Source organism: Myotis nattereri (assembly GCF_964212035.1).
Source record: "Myotis nattereri genome assembly, chromosome: 2".
NCBI classification, from domain to species: Eukaryota; Metazoa; Chordata; class Mammalia; order Chiroptera; family Vespertilionidae; genus Myotis; species Myotis nattereri.
This window is the reverse complement of record NC_138076.1, coordinates 196,714,120-196,729,500: the sequence shown is the minus strand read 5'-3', so window position 1 is coordinate 196,729,500 and position 15,381 is coordinate 196,714,120. Positions and strand designations below refer to the sequence as shown.

Here is a 15,381-nt window from a genome sequence, read left to right as displayed (position 1 = left end):
CTTGAACCAAATAATAAGAATTAATTTTTAATTATATGTTATTTCTTTTCACCTCCACCATCACCAATGACATGGACTTCACCTGGACATTTTGAGCAGGAAAACAGCGCAAGAAGCCCCCTTCCAATGTAGAGAATGGCGAATCACCCTTATCAGAGTACAGTACTTACTTGATGAACTCTCTTGGAAACTGTTTTTCACCAAATATCTCCCTTATCCTTTCTTTAACATATACTACCACGTAGTCACACCCATCATAACAGATATTGGAGGTCGTGGTTGCCATTTCTGTGTGCTCCTGAGGTGACTGAGTTCTTACAGGCCTCCCTGCGTTCTCTGAGAAGTGCCTGCAGCTGCTGTTTGCAGAAAATGCCTGTCACCTGCATCTTGGGTCTTTGTCTCTCAGAGTCTACTGCCCAACTGTTTATATGTTACTCTGCTGGCCTATGTGTTTGCAATTCACCACATCATTCAAAACTGAGGTAGTAGAACCATACAGCATTGTTGTTTGTTTCAACCCTGGCTACCACAAGGGAGCTTTAAGAAAATATATTGATGGCCAAGTTGGGTAACCCTAGCCCCAAGGAAAGGATCTGAGCCAGTACCACAGAATCCACGACAGTCATACATGACAAAAGTCAACACAGGCACTGTGCTCTGAATTCCAGGGGCACTACGGCATTTAGCAGTCACTTTTGTTTTTAATTACATGTTTATTTTGAGGTAATTGTAGATTTACATGTGGCTATAAGAAATAATCTAGAAACACGCTATGTCCCCTTTACCCAGATTCCCTAAATGGTGACATCTTGCAATTGTAGTACAATATCACAACCAGGATATTGCCATTAATAAAGTCAAGAGACAATCAAATACAGAACATACCCAAAAGGATTCTTCATGTTGCCTCTTTAGTCACATTCACTTCCCTCTCTCCACCTCCCCTAACACCTGGCAACAACTAAAGTGTTCTCTATTTCTATGATTTTTATAATTTTAAGAATGTTATATAAATGGAATCACACAGTATATAACCTTTTGGGATTGGATGTTTTACTAAGTATAATTCTCTGAGGATTGATCCAAGCTGTTGGGTATATCAATAATTGGTTCCTTTTTTTTTTTTTTTTTTTTGCTGAGTAGTATGGACACACTACAATTTAATTATTCACTCACTGAGAGAGCAGAGTTGTGCAGCGGAAGCATACTGGGCCCATAATTATTCACTCACTGGAGAACATCTAGATTGGTTCCAATTTGGGGCTATAATGAATAAAATTCCTGTAAATATATTTATACAACTTTTTGTGTAACATAGTTCATTTCTCTAGGATAAATGCCTAGAATATAATTGCTGAGATGATAGTAAATGCAAGTTTAGTTTTTAAAGAAACTGCCAAATTATTCCCCACAGTGGCTGTACCATTTTACATTCCCACCAGCAATGTATGAGGGATCCAGTTTCTTTACCTCTTCACCAGTACTTGGTATTTTCACTGTTTTCATACTTTAACTATTTTGATAGATGTGTATAACTTACTGTGCTTTTGATTTGCATTTCCCTAGTAGCTAATGGTGTTGAACATCTTTTCATGAGCTTGTTTGCATCTTTATATCCTCTTAGGTAAAATGTTCGTTCATGTCTTTTGCTCATTTTCCAACTGGATTAACTGTTGGGTTTTGAGAATTATTATTTTTTTAATAGAAATCATTTTATTTATTTATTTATTTTTATGAAATCTTTATTGTTCAGATTATTACAGTTGTTTCTCTTTTTTTCCCCCCATCGCTCTCCTCCACCCAGTTCCCACCCCACCCACTGCCCTTACCCCTCCCACTGTCCTCATCCATAGGTGTACGATTTTTGTCCAGTCTCTTCCTGCACCCCCACACCCCTTTCCCCCCAAGAATTGTCAGTCCACTCCCGTTCCATGCCCCTGGTTCTAGTATATTAACCAATTTACTTTGTTCATCAGATTTTTTATTCACTTGATTTTTATATTCACTTGTTGATAGATACGTATTTGCTGTTCACAATTTTTATCTTTACCTTTTTCTTCTTCCTCTTCTTAAAGAATACCTTTCAGCATTTCATATAATGCTGGTTTGATGGTGATGAACTCCTTTAGCTTTTTCTTATCTGTGAAGCTCTTTATCTGACCTTCAATTATGAATGAAAGCTTTGCTGGATAAAGTAATCTTGGTTGTAGGTTCTTGCTATTCATCACTTTGAATATTTCTTGCCACTCTCTTCTGGCCTGCATTGTTTCTCTTGAGAAATCTGCTGACAGTCGTATGGGTACTCCCTTGTAGGTAACTGGCTTTCTTTCTCTTGCTGCTTTTAAGATTCTCTCTTTGTGTTTTGCTCTTGGCATTTTAATTATGATATGTCATGGTGTGGTCCTCTTTGGATTCCTTTTGTTTGGGGTTCACTGCGCTTCCTGGACTTGTAAGTCTATTTTTTTCACCAGGTAGGGGAAGTTTTCTGTCATTATTTCTTCAAATGGGTTTTCAATATCTTGCCCTCTCTCTTCTTCTGGAACCCCTATAATTTGGATGTTGGTACGCTTGAAGATGTCCCAGAAGCTCCTTACACTATCTTCATATTTTTGGATTCTTTTTTCTTTTTCGGTTGGGTATTTTTTGTTTCTTCGTATTTCAAATCTTTGACTTGATTCTTGGGATCCTCTTGTCTGTTGTTGGATCTCTGTATATTATTCTTTATTTCAGTCCGTGTATGCTTAATTTCTAGTTGGTCTTTTTTCATATCCTCCAGGGTCTCATTAAATTTATTGACGTTTTCCAGAAAATTCTTGAAAACCCTTATAACCGTGGTTTTGAACTCTATATCCAGTCGTTTGCTTTCCTCCATTTCTGTCATTTGTGACCTGTTTCTTGTCTCCACATTTTTTATGCTTCCCTGTGTTGGTAGAGTAGCTTTGTGTGCTAGGTGTCCTATAGGGCCCAGTGGCTCAGCCTCCCCAATTACCTGAGGTGGATACTCTTGGTGCACCCCTTTGTGGGCTTTGTGCACAGTCTTGTTGTAGTTAAGCCTTGATTGTTGTAGGTATCACTGGGAGGAATTGACCTCCAGGCCAATTGGCTGTGAGAATCAGCTGTGTCTGCAGTGGGAGAACTTCTGTGCTGAAGACACCCTTTTGGGGCCAAACTTGCTTCAGTGGGGCTTTGGTGCTCACTGAGTCTGCCCCCTGAGTGTGTCCCTTATGGATCTGAGGAGTTGTGATCTGGATGGTTCCACTCTGACCACTGGGTACACTGGCTCTTGGATTTAAGGAGGTGCTAATTTAGCCTCTGCCTGAGGCTACTCAGCAGGAGCTACAAAGAGAACTGCAGATTCCCCTTCCTTTTTTGGAGTTTGGAGGTGCCCAGATAAGGCCCAGCTGTGAAGCAATGCAAGCTGCTGTGGGGCCTTGGGCCTTCTCTTGGAAGTTCTGGGTCTGTCTGGCCCAGCTGCAATTTGTTAGGTAATTTTCAGATTGCAAAGGGCCAGGGCATTCATATGCAAAAGCCTCTGCTGCAGCCTGGGTGGGGCGGGGTCTCAGGAAATCAACAGGGTGGAGCAAACAACTATGGCAGATCCTCAGCCCTGCCCTAAGGGGCCCCGTGTCTCAGTGTCCCGGTAATTGCTGCAAGCACCTCTGAGGGAAGGTCGCCCTCGAGTTCTGAGTTCTGCCTGCTGCCAGACAGTCCAGTTTCTCCCCGTATGAGTCCTGGGTCCCCAGAGACTTCCTGGAACTGGAGTTCAGAGCAGTCGGGGGCTTGTGACTCCCTCCCGATTCAAAAAGACAGCCACGTCCTCAGGTGCCAGCCCCTTTCCGCACGCTCTCGAGCCTCTGTACCTCTGCACTTTACTTCCGCACCTCCTCTGAGTCTCAGTGTGCTTTTCTCTTTCCTTCTAGTTGTAGAATTTCCACTCAGCCAGCCTTCCTGTAGTTCTGGATGATATCCGTTTTGTCTTTTCGTTGTATTTTTGAAGTTGTTGTGGGAGGCAGAAATTTCCGGTGTTTACCTATGCCGCCATCTTGGTTTTTCGAGAATTCTTTACATATTTAGATACTAGTACTTTGTGACTTTGTGGTTTGCAAATATTTCCTCTCAGTCTGTAGACTGTCCTTTCATCCTTTCTAATCTTGGTTTCCATGATTTCATTCTTTCATGTATCTAACTGTCCTCCCTCCTCCAACCCATTTACTCACTTTCCCCATCATCACTGACCTCTACTTGAAAGTTCCTACTTCTTTAATATTGCAATCATTTTCAATATATCCTTCTTAAAGAGTTTTGCCAGAGCCACATAATTATTCTTTAATGATGTCAATTATCACTCTACAGCCCACATTTTCTCATTGGAAGATATTTTTAAAAATAAAACCTGCTCTTTAAAAAGCAAATATGGTATCACTCAGGGGTACAAGCTTGGTTTTGAGCACTAAGGCACATTCAGTTTTTCAAGAAGACTGAGTTAAAGTGAACAAAATGGATGTGTAATGTAGGTTGTCATGTGTTTCTCTAAGAAAATTACCTGACTCTACAGATGCACCTCAAATAATTGGTACTGTCTGGGATAGCTCTTCCTGGTGGTCTCATTGTTTGCATATGTCACCCTTGTCTGGATGAATCTAGTTTTCTTTGACATACTCATGGAATCCATTGCTTCCTGAAATAAGCAGTCCCCTAAAAGGCTAAGCAGGCTATTGAACAAAAATTAGGTTGAGGTTCCAAAGAAAATTTAGAAGTGAAAGCAAACCTGTTGACAGAAAATGACTCAGAAATCAGGCATCTTTTTCTTTTTTCTTTTACAGCCAATCTGAAAGTTCAGAAGACAGTTTGGAATGCTTGATAGATGATGAAATAGACTTTGAAATGGTAACCAGATTATATTTCTTGATTTAAATATTGTGTTGGGTAAAATATTCATTTCTGCTTTTGAAATTAAAATTTTCTATTTCAAATATTCCATAACTTTCCAGAAGAAAAATATGATTTTTATACTGCTCCTCAGTTGTATATATAGTTCATCTTTGTCATGAGACATTTTATGAAAAAAAAAAAAATGCTAAAGTAGGCAATAATTTGGGAGACATATTACCTACAGTTTTCCTGTAAAAAATAGCCACTTCCTGGCTGCTTATCATTTCATTAGGGCTTGAGATATATTGAGGAGCTGAACTGTAAGATAAATGGACCTTCAACAAAATAGCCCTTCATGGCTATAAGATTGACTCTGAGCTAACTCCCACCCTAAATATGACTACAGAAACTCAAAAGGAACACAAAACACTTTATTTTTTTATATATATTTTTATTGATTTCAGAGAGGAAGGGAGAGGGAGAGAGAAACATTGATGATGAGAGAGAATCACTGATCAGCTGCCTCTTGTGCACCCCCCTACTGGCGATCAAGCCCGCATCCCGGCCATTTGTCCTTGACTGGAATCAAACCCGGGACCCTTCAGTTCACAGGCCGACACTCTATCCACTGAGCCAAACCAGCCAGGGCCAAAAACACTTTAAAACACCATCTATTATTATATAAAACACACCTTACCCAAGGCATTTTTTTTTCTCGTGGCGGTAAAAAAAAAACAAAACACAAAATTTACCATCGTAACTATTTTTAAGTGTATGGTAGTGTTAACTATATGCACACGCTTTTGCAATAGATCCCTATAATTTTTCATATTGCAAAACTGAAACTCCATACTCATTGAACAACTCGTCTAACCCTCTCCCTCTAGCTCCTGGCTACCACTGTTGTAAGAGTTTTATTACTTTAGATAGCTCATAAAAGTGGAGTCATGCAGTATTTGTCCTTTTGTGACTGGTTTCACTTAGCGTATCTTCCATGTTCATCCATGTTGTAGCATGCGACAGGCTTGCCTTCTTTTTATGATTAACATTCCATTGTATGGATATAGCACATTTTCTTTATCCATTCATTCATTGATAGCCATTTAGGTTGTTTTCACCCCCTGGCTATAGGAAAATATGATTAATACGGGTGTATAAAAATTAAATTTACTTAAAATAATGCATACTTACACATAAAATTTTGGAAAATGTAAAATAATTAAAATTAGGGGAGAAAATGGCCTTCATGTAGCCTCCTATCTTTATATTCCTTCTGTTTCTTCTCCCTTGCCTTTCCCTAGACCCCTTTCCCTTTTTCCTGCCCTCCCTCTTCTGCTTCGTCCTTGCTTCTTTTTCCTCACCCTCTGCTTCCACTTTCCCAACGCCTTTCATCTCCCCTTCCACCTCCAAAGCCCCTTCCTGAGGCCAGCTCTCCTGTGGAAAGGCTCCTCTGCCATCTCCACCCACACCTCCCTCACAGTCAGCCTGGTATTCCAGAATGCGTTTTTCTAGGTAACTCACGTGTACCTAGGCAGCATGGTGTTAAGTGAATTTTATTCTTCATTATTGACTCACTAGGAGCCAGAGCTGTATTTCAAAGAACCAGAAGAGCTACTTCAGGTCCTCACGGAGCTGGAGGAGCAGAACCTGACCTTGGTACAGTATTCCCAAGATGTAGATGAAAACCTTGAAGAAGTGAATAAAAGAGAAAAATTTTTACAAGATAAAATGTAAGTCATTGAAAACAAGTAGATTTATCCTATTACGCGAATTCTAACCAACTTATTCACGAGTGGTCCTTCCTGGTCGTCTCTCTGGATTTAAGGTGAAATGTTTATGAACGATATTTACATTGTCTTGTATGAAGAGCTATATGTACACAGAATAGACTGGCTTTAGTTTCAGTTTAGTCCCTACTTCCTTTCGCATGTCAAAATATTTTCCTAACTAGCAATAATAAAAGATTCAAAAGAACGGAAGGGTCACTTGCTGCCTTAGCCTTTGTTCACACCCATTTTTGCCCTATCATCTGGCTAATCAAACCATGCTTTGGAATTAGTGCTAACAAATGCATTTTCCTTGGCTGTGACTCTCCTCAGCAAAACAGCTTTTCTTGGTGACTTAAATATTGTATCATTTTGTAATGTGATATCAACATATCAGGGCTGTGATAAAAGGGACTTCTGTCAGGGGAAGGAGGCTTATTTGATGACTCACAACACTCCTTCCTATTGTAAAATTTCATATTATTACTATCTCGGTAAACAGCTCCGAGTCGCAGAGAACAGATCTTTGTATCTACCTATTCTAAAACTGTGTAGAAGCTTTTTCAGAAGTCGTCTGGGCCAGAAGGTGGCAATCTTCTTAAACATTCAACTTCATTGAACTTTGGGACAGATTAACTTGTTCAGAAGTTATGAACCTAAAAATCATACTCTCACAGCCACCTGTTACCACTCATGTATCCTTTTAATCCATGTCTCCTCTCTCCCAGTCCTTACAGCTCTGGTGCCCCTATGATTTTGAGGGACGGTGGGTGTGGTTGGGCAGGAAAAGGGGACCCATGTCCTAACCCATCTCCAGATCTCTATCAGAATGTCTAGGTGAGGGAGTCAGGGGTCTCTATTTTGAACCCTAGTTTGGGAACACAGACAACAAGATCTCACCACAACTTGAATTCCCGACACCTCAGCTTTGCTGCTCTCTGCTGGGGGAGTCAGGGAAGTAGGAGAGGGGAAGAAAATGCTTCCGGACTGACGGTGCTTCAAAACAGCCCCTGGGCATGCTTCTCATTTCAACCTGAGAAGTTGCGTGTGTGTTGGCAATGTCTTCACATATAATCTCGGGTTTGGCTTGCTGGACGTAAGCTGCTAACACATGACCTGGAAGAGTGTTGATGCTCCTGAGTGATGGTTTATTGCATCAAACCACACATTACAGACAAGCCTCTTTCTTTTGTCATAGAAATTCAAACATCGAGTTCCTTTTGGAGCAGAAGGAAGTGCTTAGAGATAACTGCGTGAGAGAAGAGGAAAAAGCAGCAGAGCTGGAGTTAAGGTCCAGGCTATTTAGTTTTGGAGAATTTAATTCAGATGCCCAGGTAAGCATTCTTTGCCTATAGCAATCTTATTTTTGGCTCATGACAAGAATTTGCATTTACCTCAGTCCTAAGCACTGGAATGGGAGAATGAACAGTAAACTGCAAGCCTCAGGTTGATGACACAGGCAGAAAACCAGCTTGGAATAATCTTGCCAGTACGTAACAGTCCACTTACGTAGTAAGACACAAAGCATTCAAATTGGCAGTGGGGTTCTCTTAAAATGTTGCTCTAATTATGACCAAGTATGATGTTGAGATTTTTCCCCCATAAAAACATTTCTTTTAGGCAGAGTGTATACTAGTACACTCATATTGTACATATGAAGTAGCTTACTGCCTGTGATCATTTTGGTAGAAATTTAAGGAGTAAATAATTGACAGAGGAAGGACTGAATCAACACAGTGGAATATCTGACCAACACTGAGCTTATGATAAATTTTGGCCCTCCGGGGCTTGTGTAGTTAGTCATTATGGGAAGACCTGTAACACACACTAATGTACTCACTTATTTACATGCTAGTCTCTCCCAGCTGGATGCAAACCCCTCGAGGGCAGGGATTTCTTACCCTTCTTGGCTAAGTTTAGTGTCCCTACAGGAGGTGCTCAATAAATGTTTGTTGAATGAATGATTAGGTTAGTTTCTAGACCCACAACTCCAACTAGCATTGGTTTTCTTGTAAAAATCACAAGATAAAAATTCATGCTGATATGTGAGGTTAACATCACATTTATGGTTATGAACTTGATTTTCAAGCAGAAGTAGATTTGGGGGAACTGTATCAGTCGATGATTGTCCTTCCCTACCTGTTGGTAGGCAGGGTTACCAAAAGCACCCCTTCCCCCACACACACACACTTCCTAGGGTGGTACAGCACCCTGAGTGAGGAGGGGATATGGTCGGGTCGCACACTGATAGAACAAGAAGTGTGGTGCTAGCTACCTTTTAGTTCTTCAATGCTGGTTTTTAAACCATTTTTTAAAATTGTGATAAAATATACATAACATAAAATTTACCATTTATCCATTTTAAGTATTACAATTCAATGGCATTAAATATATTCACAATATTGTGTAACCTTCACCACTATTTATAGAATTTTCCATCATCCCAAATAGAAACTCTGTATCCACTAAACAATGATAGTATTTCCCCATTCCTCTATCTTCCCAGTCTACTTTCTTCCTCTATAAATCCGCCTACTTTAGGTACCACATATAAACAAAATCACACAATAGCTGTCCTTTTATGCCTGGCTTATTTCACTTAGCATGTTTTCAAGGTTCATCCATGTTGTAGTGTGTATCAGAATTCCTTTGATGACTGAAAAATATTCTATTGTATTTATTTACCACATTATTTATCCATTCATCTGCTGATGGATACTTGGGTTGTTTTCACCCTTCAATTTTGCTTAAATAATGCTGAAGCTGATTGACATGAAAAATGTCAGATAATGTGATAGTGCCCCTCCTTCCCACCAAGCCCCTTCCATCCAAGTTTAGGGCAGCTATAAAAAATGTAGCATTTTCAGTACTCTTAAACTTTGAGGCGACCTTGTACAGTTTATCTGAAAATTACTTTTAAAGGACTGAGATTGCGGTCACAGGTGTAATTTTGGCATTCATGTATTACCCTCTCTGGGAAAAAGCACTCTCTCTTAGGGATGTAAAATGCTGGGGTGGGAAGGGGGAAGAGAGCAAACAAATTGTCAGGGGAAAGTATTATTTTCTTAGAATTTTCTTGCTTTCCCATTCCCATTCTTTCAGATCTCAACACTTGCAAAACATAATTTTTTATGAGTAAATAAACAGTTGCACCTAATTTTGAAATTCACAAAATTATCAGTTACTTTGGCACTATAGTCAATTATGATCTATGAAATCAATTTTATTCTTTCAAAACTTCCACACTCCTAACTGTACTTAATCCCCTAAAAAACTCTTTTCATTAATTCAATATATTACTTTGAGAGTAAAATTTTAAATTCAGGCATAGATTTCATGTAATATTCAAATGAGCACAAATCATAAGTGTACCTCTCAAAGAATTTTCTCAAAGTAAGCACAGCCCCGTACCGCTCCCTAGATCAGGGAAGACACCATGATCAGCACTCCCAGAAGCCTCTTGCCATCCCTTGAAGGTGACCACTATCCTCACTTCTCCCTCACTTCCATGCTTTTGAAGGTGACCACTGAGCTTGAGATAGATGGAACCGTGTAACATGCCTGGCTTGCCTGGCTTCTTTCTCTCAACATTATGTTTGAGATTCATCCATTTTGTGTAGCAGCTATTTGCTCACTTTCATTGGACATGAAATGGAATGTAAGCTATTCCATCATTTAATTTGCAGAATGTAGTCACCTCTGGTTTAATTTTCCTTTCAATAGGGCACTGATCCAGTTCAGTTGGGAGTTGTTTACATTAAGCACGCAGTAGAATGTGACATGGATAAGGCTTACAGAATCCTTGAGTTGGAAAGGAACTTTAAATGACATCTAGACATCTCCCCATTCCTATCCAATTTTGATAACAATGATTCCTTCTATCTATTGCTCTGGTCGGATCACTTCCCATTCTGTTGGAAGGCATCCAATGCTCTTATCCTGGTAGTCTTCCACCATCCTGCCCCACTGAACCTCAGGAAGCAGGCACACCTCCCCCGGCAGCCCCTCCTCCTCCGAGCTCTGGGCTGGGCCTGCCACCTTGTGGCAGCTCCAGGGATTGGATTGACATTTGGTTTCTCTGTCAAGAGTAGGCCTGCATCTTTTTTTTATTATTATTATTCAACATTTATATTTGCATCAGAACTTAATCATCCCATAAATAAATAGAGCTCTCAATTATTTTTTTTTTTAAATCAAGGGATAACGTATGTATTTAGACATATTAGCAGCGTAAAGATGTATGCTTCAACACACTTATTGGGGAAACGTCTGAAAATATTACTACACTGAAGTAATCCGCAGGAACCTGACATAAAAGTTCTCTAGAATACCAACAGTTCAGTTCAGGAAATTCCAAAAAAGGAAAAGGGGTCAAATAGGAAATAGCCTCAAATTAATTGACAAAGTTCAGTGCTTAATCCAACTTGATTTTTCTCTCCATTGCAAAAAAAAACAACAACAACAAAACAAAACAACCGAGTCTCAGGGATGGGTGGGTGAGTCACTTAGGTGAAAGTTCATCTACTGGAATAAATGGAGAGGCCGCCTGGGCAGGTGACTCCGGGGAGTCGGTGGTAGCGCTGACTTTGGAGTTACAGGAAGAGCCAGTCCTGCTGCTGTTTCCATCCAGGGCATCAGAAGACAGACACACACACCAGGATCTGACAGCTGCGCGGCGTCAGAAGACAGCATGTTGGTGATGCCCTGGAAAAATCTCTTTGGCTGATAATCAGTCTCCATTTCACATTTTCTTTTCAATGGCCCAAGAACACTTGGTCTAATGCCATTAATGGGACTCTGGCTTCTTCGAGTAGCAAATCGGGTCGTTGGCTGGGAATCGGACTTGGAGGCAATCCGTGGCTACTCACAAAACTTTGCAAGGATGGCGAAAAGCACTGCTTCGCGATTCCCCGGGTGGGGGCAGATGGTGCTTGGTGACACCGGAATGAAACGGATGCGCTTCGGGGAGGCGGATTTCTCCACATCGTTGTCACTCAGGCTGAAACTTTCCTGCCAGGAGTGGCTTATCTGCACGGCGTTCTGCACCTCGGTCTCTCGGTTGATCAAGTCCATGCCCTCCTCCTGTTGCATCTGCTGCAATGGGCGGCTGTGCCTGCGGACCGGGGAGGCTGGGAGCAGCAGGCCAGGGCGGTTCGGGAACATGGTGCTGTTGCACCTCGCGCTCGGCGCCCCGGCCTGGAACACCGGCAAGTGTCCCTGAGGCCGAGGATCAGAGGGGCGCTATTAGACCTGGGCGGGGGGGGGGGGAGGGGGGGGGCGCCGCCGCCGCCACTGCCGCCGCCCTCCGCCGGGCTCCCGCCCGTGCCCCGAGGCAGCTCCAGGTCTAGCTCCATCTTTTCCCGTTCCTGTCGGGGGCCAGGGAGGCGGGGCGGTGCTCCGAGAGCTGGGGCTCCGGTTCCCCGCAGTCCAGGACCGCCGCAGGCGCCGGCCGCCAGAACCTGTCAGCGGTCTCGGTGCAGGCCTGCATCTGGAGCTCCCCTTTCCTTTGCCCTCGTGCTCGTGCTCGTTCGAGCCAGGCCCTCAATCTCTTTTTCATGAGTATTTTCTTTAACCTCGCCCCCTGCTGCTATTTCTCATGCCGTTCTTACCTTAAGAAAACATCTTTCCTTGTCTTTTCCTCTCGTTTGACAGGAGGAACTTAAAAAAACAACAAAAAAAGGCCACTGCCCATCCATCTCTAAAAGGCTTAAGTGTTCAAGAAGTCTCCTTCAGAAATTTCCATCAGTTAACCATTCTCATGTTAAAGTTGCTTTTTCTGAGAACTAGTGTTCAATGTATTTTTGAAATGACTCACATTGCAGCAATATTGTTTTTTCGCATCCAATGTATACTTCCGTCCTTTGATGGGTTACTTTACCTTTCATTTTTCTGTGTTTCTGAAGTTTTCTAACGAAATGTGCTGTTAATATAAATGGGAAATACAGTAGGTGTTATTTAGAAAGGGAGAGGAAAAAAAAGAAGCTGAATGGCAAATAGGACTTTTGCTTTGTTCTTTTACTTGTTCCTTTTATATTATTTCAGACGTCCCTAAGTTTTCTTTAAAAAGCATATTTTAATATAAATAGGAAATAGAAAAAAATTTGAAAAACGGGGGGCTTTATGGTAAATAGAACCATTGGAAAGGTGGTTAAAGTAGGAGGTGGGAGAAACAAGCTGTTGGAAGTCGCCTCCTGGTAATAGATCTTGACCTGTAACTGTTGGTGGCTCTGTACGGAGTCCCACGACTCCAGGAGCCACATCTGTCTTGAGTGTTATTTTTTCCTCCTTGGCTTCATGGTGATTCTCATCTTCTTGAGCAGAAGCAGGCATTCGGGCAGAATGCTCTCTGGAGACACCTTAACCTTGCCCAGCAGTTTATTGAGACCCTCTTAACTGCGAATGCTGAGCCCCCAGAAGAGAATGAGGATGAGAGTTATCTTTCGGTCCCGAAACACATCCCGAAACAAGTTACCTACAAGCTCGAGCATATCAACTACGTGTTAAAACGAAGGAGTAGCCAGGTACAGGGATCAGCAAGGTTTGGCCTAAGCCTCTGTTTAGACTAGAATACTGCCATGACTTCCCAATGGAGAGAGTGAAATTTAAACTTCCCCAAAGGCTTTGGTAGGCCAGCCAGGGCATCTGTTTTCTTGTAACTGTTCTTTTCCTCTGAGAGAATGCATTCATTTATTCAGCAAACATTTAGTAAGTGCATAGTTATGTGCAAGGTGCTGTTTTAGGTATAAGTGTTAACCTAAGAAATAGCTCCTGCCCTCCAGGTGCTTACAGTCTAGACAGGGAGATAAGGCATGCATGCAAATAACTATTAGACAGGATGATTACAGTTTTAGCAATTAGACTAAGAAGTGCAAAAAAAGGGAGGCTTACCTGCAGTGCTGCAAGGAAAGGCATTGCAGTGGCAAAACAGGATTTAAATGTGTATGTCACCTCTACATGAATGCCCAGGGAATCAGATACACAAAAACATTTTTTTAAAAATCACAATTACTTTTATACCTAGAATAAAATATTTTTAAAGAAAATAATCCAAGGTGTTACTGTAGCAATGATCTGTCTATAAATTGTTATAAATATCATTGCTGCATTTTCTCACTCTTCTAAGTCACACTGAAGTTTTTCTTTTAAAGAAAACAGTATTATATAAAAGCCTTTTCATTATACTATAGTAAAACAGAACTTTACATTTACTGAACAAGCAAATAGTGATGTGATGTTGTTTTCTGCTTTCCTTTTCTTCTCACTCTCAGGAAAAACTAATAGACTCTCTTAGCAAAAAAATTAATCAAGTCTACAAATTCTGCATCGGAGATAGTGAGGTTGGCAGCCTCAACCCACTCCAAAAGCTGGTAAAAGTAGAGTCTCGCCTGGTGGAACTGAGTGATCTCATTGATGCCATTCCCAAAGAAAATGTGGAGGCAATTGAGAGGATAAAACAAAAAGAACGACGGCAAAAGTACGTCTTATATAAATGTAGTGGATGTCTTAATGAGTAGTTGTATTTGTTTGGATTCCACATTTAGCAAGTCTCTATTATATGGCAAAGATAACCACATAGAGACACAGTGGGAGGAACCCACTGCCCTGCCCTCCTCATAGAACTATTTTTTAGTGGGAAAACACATTCACCAAATACTATCTATACTAATAAAAGGGTAATATGCTAATTAGACCAGGTTGACTGGACATCTTCTGGACGTCCGACTTCTTTCCAGACAAAGCCACGATGGCAGGGGCCGAGGCAGAGGCGGTTAGGGGTGATCAGGCGGGCAGGGGAGCAAGCAGTTAGGGGCCATCAGGCCTGCAGGGGAGATCAAGCAATTAGGGGTGATCAGGCCAGCAGGGGAGCAGTTAGGGGTGAGATCAGGCCAGCATAAGGGAGCAAGCATTTAGGAATGATTAGGCCAGCAGGGGAAGGCAGTTGGGGGCCATCAGGCCAGCAGGGGAGGGCAGTTGGAGGCGATCAGGACAGCAGGCAGAGGCGCTTAAGGGCCATCAGGCAGGCAGGCAGGCAGGCAGACAGGCTAGCAGTTAGGAGCCAGCGGTCCCAGATTGTGAGAGGGATGTCCGACTGCTGGTTTAGGCCTGATCCTGCAGGGTAATATGCAAATAGACTGAACAGCAGAACCGGTTGCTATCACGCACACTGATCACCAGGGGGCAGATGCTCAATGCAGGAGCTGCCCTCTGGTGGTCAGTGCGCTCCCACAGGGGGAGTGCCACTCAGCCACAAGCCGGGCTATGGCTGGCGAGTGCAGCGGCGGTGGCAGGAGCCTCTCCTGCCTCTGCGGGCCTAAGCCATCAGTCAGATATCATCCAAGGGCTCCCGGATTGCTAAAGGGCACAGGCCGGGCTGAGGGGATATCCCCCCCCCCCCAGGCCGCCCGCCCCCCCGCAGTGCATGAATGTTGTGCACTGGGTCTCTAGTTAAGAAATAAATGTGCCATTACCAATGGAACATGAGCACTGAGGAGGAAAGGAACCAGAAGATCAGAAAGTTCACCAGATGCAACTTCCAGTTTATCTGTAAAATAGCAGTAATGACTTATAGAGTTGTTGTGAGGATTAAATTAAATGACCTATGTAAAAGCAATAAAGCATGTTTGGCACATAGTAAGATTAGCCATTAATATTAGATATTTTGTTACTGCTTACTATATTACTGGTGCATGTGGGATACTGCTTCCCACATATAAAAATGAAGCCCAGAATAGATTAAGGTGAT

At 42.0% G+C, this 15,381-nt stretch overlaps 1 protein-coding gene and 1 pseudogene across 2 annotated transcripts in view; one reads left to right on the top strand and one right to left on the bottom strand.

Annotated features, from left to right (window-relative positions):
- Window positions 1-15,381, top strand: part of CCDC38 (coiled-coil domain containing 38) — a gene marked incomplete at both ends in the record, with an annotated part of 34,501 nt that overhangs the window by 15,499 nt on the left and 3,621 nt on the right. Inside the window, 5 exons of the mRNA XM_081084033.1 lie at window positions 4,824-4,887; window positions 6,451-6,602; window positions 7,837-7,972; window positions 12,959-13,159; window positions 13,907-14,112. Of these exons, the coding sequence (XP_080940159.1) occupies window positions 4,824-4,887; window positions 6,451-6,602; window positions 7,837-7,972; window positions 12,959-13,159; window positions 13,907-14,112 (759 nt within the window). The remainder of the gene's footprint in view (window positions 1-4,823; window positions 4,888-6,450; window positions 6,603-7,836; window positions 7,973-12,958; window positions 13,160-13,906; window positions 14,113-15,381) is intronic.
- LOC308512548 (PPP2R1A-PPP2R2A-interacting phosphatase regulator 1-like) lies at window positions 11,140-12,523 on the bottom strand (annotated as a pseudogene). Its single transcript has 2 exons — window positions 12,517-12,523; window positions 11,140-12,097 (listed from the first exon to the last, which is right to left on the bottom strand). The product of its transcript is annotated as a PPP2R1A-PPP2R2A-interacting phosphatase regulator 1-like (transcript).